Raw genomic sequence first — 6255 nt, 5'->3', positions numbered from 1 at the left:
TTTTGTTATGTTGGTTATTCTATTCTTGTATGACTTTTCAGACCACTTCTAGTTTAAGTAATGAAATGGCCGTTTGATATAAATAAAAAAAAACTAAATATTAAAATAATTAAATACAAAATTGTTTATATTTTGAAATAATCATATATTTGAGATAAATATATGTCAATGATTTAAGACAAAATATATATAAATTTCTTAAATAATCTATACTATTATTTGAGAAGTGAATACGTTTATTTATCCTCTTCTCCATGATTTTAAAACCAATTAATTTTTATTATTAAGAAAATATTTTAATATATTTATTTTTCACTATATTTAAGATAATTAATTAATAAATAGACATCGACAAATTCTATCGCTATATATGTACAGTATTATTTAAAATAATATTTAAGTATATATATTTATCATGATATTTGGGGTTATTAATTAAATAAATAAATTAATAATAGATATTTAAAATGTTATTGGTAATATCATAATTAGGTTTATCTTATATGCAGTTTATGATTTTAATGGTTAGTATTATAGTCATGTTTTATCATCATGATATTTGAGGTTATTAATTAATAGCTATATACTAACAATAGATATTAACAAATTCTACTGATAACATCATAATTAGATTTATCTTATATTTAGTTTATGATTTTAATGTCTAATATTATAGCCATGTTTTCTGATTCTTTTTGGAAATATTGATCTAAATTCAGATTATTACCAATATTAATATTATAATTAAGTTTATCTTTTATTTAATTTATGATTTTAATGGTTAATATTAGAGTCATGTATTGTAATATTAAATTTAATAATAAAGTTAAAGCATCATTGACATTTATATGTTTTAGACTATAAAATGAATATTTATGCTAAATATTGTATATATTTTGAATATAAATAATCATATTCGTAAATAAAGTAGTTTGTATTTATACATGACAAACATCAAAATAACAAATGAATTTATGCTAATAATGAATTTATCCGTAAAATTACAAATGTTTACAAAATGATATATTTGAAACCAAAATAGTAAATATTACATAAAAGATAAAATGAAAATTAACTAAAAAAAGCATGAAAAACTAGGATTCAAACAGTAAATAACATTTAAATTTGAAATATAATAAACGTAATGTAAATATAATCTAAGAATACAGAGATAATGTTTTGTAATTTATTATCTTGTATTTTTTTTGTCTCACTGTTTTTAAAATCTAAATTGTAGAGAATATATAATGTTTGTTAACTACTGTTATTTTGTTGCTGTTTTGTGCGTTGTGATTGTTTATAATCTTTTTAGTGCTAGTGGATTTTTTTCAGTCCACAATTACAATAAATGTTTAGTTTCAAATACAAGTTTCCTAATTTGGTTATTACTATAGAGGGGATTATGATCCAAAATCTACATCCTATAAATATAACTATGAAACAAAAGAACACAATTTAATGCATTGATTAGCAATATGAATATTAAATATTAAATTGTAATTTGTATCCGATGAAGATGCAATCCACTGTTTTAGGTCTAATAGTGACCTTTTTTGGTGGTGGTACCGCAAATTTTACCAAACACCTCCACACTTTGAAGTATTTATACGAAGGTAAATTACCTTTCCATAATTATATGGAGTTTTGCGAGTTACTTTGTGTGGAATTTTGTTGAGTTATTTTTTTTGTCTCACTGTTTTTAAAATCTAAATTGTAGAGAATATATAATGTTTGTTAACTACTGTTATTTTGTTGCTGTTTTGTGAGTTGTGATTGTTTATAATCTTTTTAATGCTAGTGGATTTTTTTCAGTCCACAATTACAATAAATGTTTAGTTTCAAATACAAGTTTTCTAATTTGGTTATTACTATAGAGGGAATTATGATCCAAAATCTACATCCTATAAATATAACTATGAAACAAAAGAACACAATTTAATGCATTGATTAGCAATATGAATATTAAATATTAAATTGTAATTTGTATCCGATGAAGATGCAATCCGATTAGCAATATGTTTTGTATCCGATTAGCAATATGTTTTAGGTCTAATAGTGACCTTTTTTGGTGGTGGTACCGCAAATTTTACCAAACACCTTCACACTTTGAAGTATTTATACGAAGGAAAATTACCTTTCCATAATTATATGAAGTTTTGCGAGTTACTTTGTGTGGAATTTTGTTGAGTATATAACTACCCCCCCCTCCACACTTTGAAGTATTTATACGAAGGAAAATTACCTTTCCATAATTATATGAAGTTTTGCGAGTTACTTTGTGTGGAATTTTGTTGAGTATATAACTACCCCCCCCCCCCCCCCACATGTTTTGGGGTACCCATATTCTTGCAACATTGCATTCATCATCTCTTTTAAAGTTCGATTTTTATGTCCAACAACTCCTTTAGATTCATGTTAAATGGTCAAGAAACATCCCTGCAACTATGATTGCTGAAAGTGTTACAAAATAGTGACCTTTTTTGGTGGTGGTACCGCAAATTTTACCAAACACCTCCACACTTTGAAGTATTTATACGAAGGAAAATTACCTTTCCATAATTATATGAAGTTTTGCGAGTTACTTTGTGTGGAATTTTGTTGAGTATATAACTACCCCCCCCCCCCCCCCCACGTGTTTTGGGGTACCCATATTCTTGCAACATTGCATTCATCATCTCTTTTAAAGTTCGATTTTTATGTCCAACAACTCCTTTAGATTCATGTTAAATGGTCAAGAAACATCTCTGCAACTATGATTGCTGAAAGTGTTACAAAAGACAAGCGGACACAATCTTATGTTGCTCAAAGAGGTCCTTACTGGCTACACCGTGTGCTGAGTGGAGAAAGGATACACGGTTAAGCGGTAGCAATGTTAAGTTTTTCCTCCTTTACTTTCTCCTGTTATGGTAACCTACTGGTATGGTGGTTGTTGTTATGCTTTTTACGTTATCTTTCGTATTTGAACTGGTTGGGTGGCCGAGGTTCTCAACCAGTTCAATTAATTAATTTAATTCTTAGATATTATAGATATAATCAAATTTTACAGAATTTAGAAGAAACGATAATAAAAACAATTACTGTTTTCTAAGTCTTCTTCACAGGATAACGAATATAAATACGAACGTTGGAACAAAAAAGGATTTAATTTTGTTACAATGAGCCAAGTCGCGACACAGTATATGAAAGCTCAGTTTTTAAAGAGAAGAAATAACATTTTTGAGACAGTATCAGCTGATTAAATTACTCTCGACTCCGGTTTTCCCCGGTTTACCTCTTTTTTCTCCCGGTTTAAGATTTAATTTTTGAGGTTGGATCTGTGCTTAAACAAGGGGAAACAAAAGGTTGTGTTTTTGATCAATGGAAGGGAAGAAGCTTCCCTTGTGGTTGTGTGGTACCACTTCTCATCATTGCACAGAACTCCTCAAAGTTTATTCTCCCATCCTGTATCACAGTACTCATCAATACAAGGTTTCAAGAACCAATTAAATGATTTGATTTAGGATGTGTCTTACATTGTCGGTATCAACTTCAGATATAACTTCTTTGATGCTAGCTTCATCTCCCATTCCATACTCCTTCATGGCACTTTCCAACTCATCTCTAGTTATGTGCCTGTTTGTATATCATTACCAAAAGATAACACCATTAACAATATACCTCATGGTAACTACTACACATTCCAACATTGATTTGTAAATTTTACCCGCTGTTGTCTTTATCAAAATGTTGGAATGCTTTGTATACATGCTCATCTCGATCCAGTTTGTATCGATGCATTGTCGCAGAGATAAACTCAAAGTAGTCGATTGTTCCATTTCCATCCACATCAGCCTGCAAAAGTTATATAATCATATCATGTGGAGAAGTAAAAAATTAAAAAAGAAAAGAAGATGCTGAAGATAATAAATAACTCACAGCTTCCATGAGTTGCTTCACTTCAGTTTCAGAGAGTTTAGAGCCAAGCCTAGTTAGCCCTGTTTTCAGTTCTTCGTATGTGATTGTACCGCTTTTGTCGGTATCCATGTTGGCAAACATGGTCTTGAGACCTTTGATTTCCTCTTCTGATAGACTCTCCGCGATAACCTGCAAACCAAGAAGATGCACAATTAGTAAAAGGAAAGCTGCTTTAGAAACAAAATTTGAGCAAGTTGTTTTACCTTAAGGGCTAGCTTCTTAAGCTTGTTCATGGCTCGGAACTGCTTCATACGAGACAACACAGCACTATCAATAGGCTTGTCTGGTGCTTCTCCGCCTTTGATCCAAGGATGTTCTATAAAAGCATAACGTTTGCTACACATTAGTTAAGCACTACTAGTAGCTAGGAGAAATGTATACTCATGCCTTCTAATATTGAGAAAAAAGGGTATTCAGATTGTCTTACCAAGAACCTGGGCAGCAGTGATTCGTCTCCTGGGGTCTTTGGTAAGCATCTTCCTGACAAGATCTTTCGCACTCTCAGAAATAGAAGGCCATGGCTGGCTTTCAAAGTCAATTTCACCTTTTACAACCTCATCAAATATTCCTTTCTCATTTTCTACAATACATAAAACATTTTAATTACAGATCAAACCTCAAGAAGAGGAAATATCAAGGAATCTTGATTTAGCTTAAAAGGTTTTTCTTACCAGCCCAGAAAGGAGGTACACCGCTGAGTAGGATGTAAAGGATAACACCAGCACTCCAAATGTCAATTTCCTTCCCGTAACTACGCCTTAATACTTCAGGAGCAACGTAGTAAGCACTCCCCACTATATCCCGGTAAACTTTTCCTGTAAGTTATTGGTTTTCACATCAATGAAATGAATATAAGAATCAAACTAACTAAAATGGAACGCAATCTGTATAATTAGTAGATGACAAAAAAAAAAACAAGCGACCAGGTTTGCTCACATATGAAGCAAAACAAAAACATTCATGACAATCTTATAAACATCCAAACATTGGAATGCCAAAGCTATCAAATACCTTAAGACTCTTAGTGATCCAATATACTAAGAAAGACGTCTAAAAAGGTAATCTTTATATGCACTGGAACATAGATGATACTTGTGAAGAAAAGGATAAGTCTTATTAAAGATTCAAAACATAACAATTAAAGATGTATCTTTCAGACTCTTAAGTGATTCACTAAAAGATCAATGTCCTAAAAAGCTCAACTATCTATATGCATTTACCAAAACCAAAACTCGTAGAGATGATTCTTTCAAAGAAAAGAAAAGAGAATCTCACCTTCTTCAATGAAAACAGACAACCCGAAGTCAGTTGCCTTAAGCATAGCATTCTCCTCTTTACTGGAGAGCAAGAAATTCTCAGGCTTGAGATCTCTATGAACGACACCCATGAAATGACAAATCTGAACAACATTCACAATGGACCTAATGATCCCAGCAGCAGCTCTCTCGGAGTAATGTCCCTGAGCTATAATCCTATCGAACAACTCACCACCCGCACACAACTCCATCACCAAATGCACAGACTGTCTATCCTCATAAGCACCCTTGATCTCGACAATGTTGGCTTGTCCGGACAAGTACTGCATTATCTGAATCTCTCTCTTCACATCCTCCTTGTCTTGCTTGCTGATCAGCTTCCTCTTCAAGATGGACTTGCAGGCGTAAGTGTTTCCCGTGGAGATCTCTCTGCACCTGTACGTTATCCCGAACTGCCCTCGGCCTAGCTCTTTCCCCAAGCTGTAGAATTTTCTTATGTCTTCGAAGGGTTTGCCTAGTATGGTGTCTGGATCTCGGACGGTCGCCGGCGGGGCTGAAATCTGGTGGTGGGTCGGTGGAGTTTGGGGTTTCCGGTGCTCCGGGACGACGTGGGTTTGTGCTGGAGTGATCGGAGTTGAGGGTTTTGCGGCGGTTTCTTCCTGCCGGTGTTTACTGCTGAGGCAACCCATTTGCTAAAGCTGAGATCTTTTTTTTTCTTGAAGGAGAGAAAGAAGACAGATCGGGAAAGTCTAGAGATTGTGATGGAGGAAGAACGTTCGATGAGTTGTATATCTTTGACTGTTAGAAATTAATGTCTTTTTGTCAATTTCGCTGAAATTACTCCGAGAATATATATCTTAGTATTAAATTTAAGTTGTTCAAAAAAAAAAAAATTAGATTTAAGTTTATTATGTACAAGAGACGATGAAAACATAACTAATTGTTTTTGGGGAAATTGGGAATAAATGCCATTCTGAAAATGCTTTTGCTCCTTTAAACATTAGCATTAATTTGTCGGTTTTGATATAATTTTTATAATAATAAA

At 32.5% G+C, this 6255-nt stretch overlaps 1 protein-coding gene across 1 annotated transcript; it reads right to left on the bottom strand.

Moving 5' to 3' along the window:
- Positions 1 to 3002: 3002 nt before the first annotated feature.
- On the bottom strand, positions 3003 to 6031 carry LOC103868165 (calcium-dependent protein kinase 21). The gene is made up of 8 exons (XM_009146267.3): positions 5230 to 6031; positions 4626 to 4769; positions 4382 to 4534; positions 4158 to 4270; positions 3916 to 4083; positions 3704 to 3831; positions 3513 to 3612; positions 3003 to 3441 (listed from the first exon to the last, which is right to left on the bottom strand). Exons 1-8 carry the CDS (start codon positions 5897 to 5899, stop codon positions 3355 to 3357), a joined length of 1563 nt encoding a protein of 520 aa, XP_009144515.1. The 5' UTR covers positions 5900 to 6031; the 3' UTR covers positions 3003 to 3354.
- Positions 6032 to 6255: the final 224 nt, after the last annotated feature.

The sequence above is a fragment of the Brassica rapa genome, chromosome A02 (genome assembly GCF_000309985.2).
Source record: "Brassica rapa cultivar Chiifu-401-42 chromosome A02, CAAS_Brap_v3.01, whole genome shotgun sequence".
NCBI lineage: Eukaryota > Viridiplantae > Streptophyta > Magnoliopsida > Brassicales > Brassicaceae > Brassica > Brassica rapa.
This window is presented reverse-complemented; position numbering and strand designations above follow the sequence as displayed.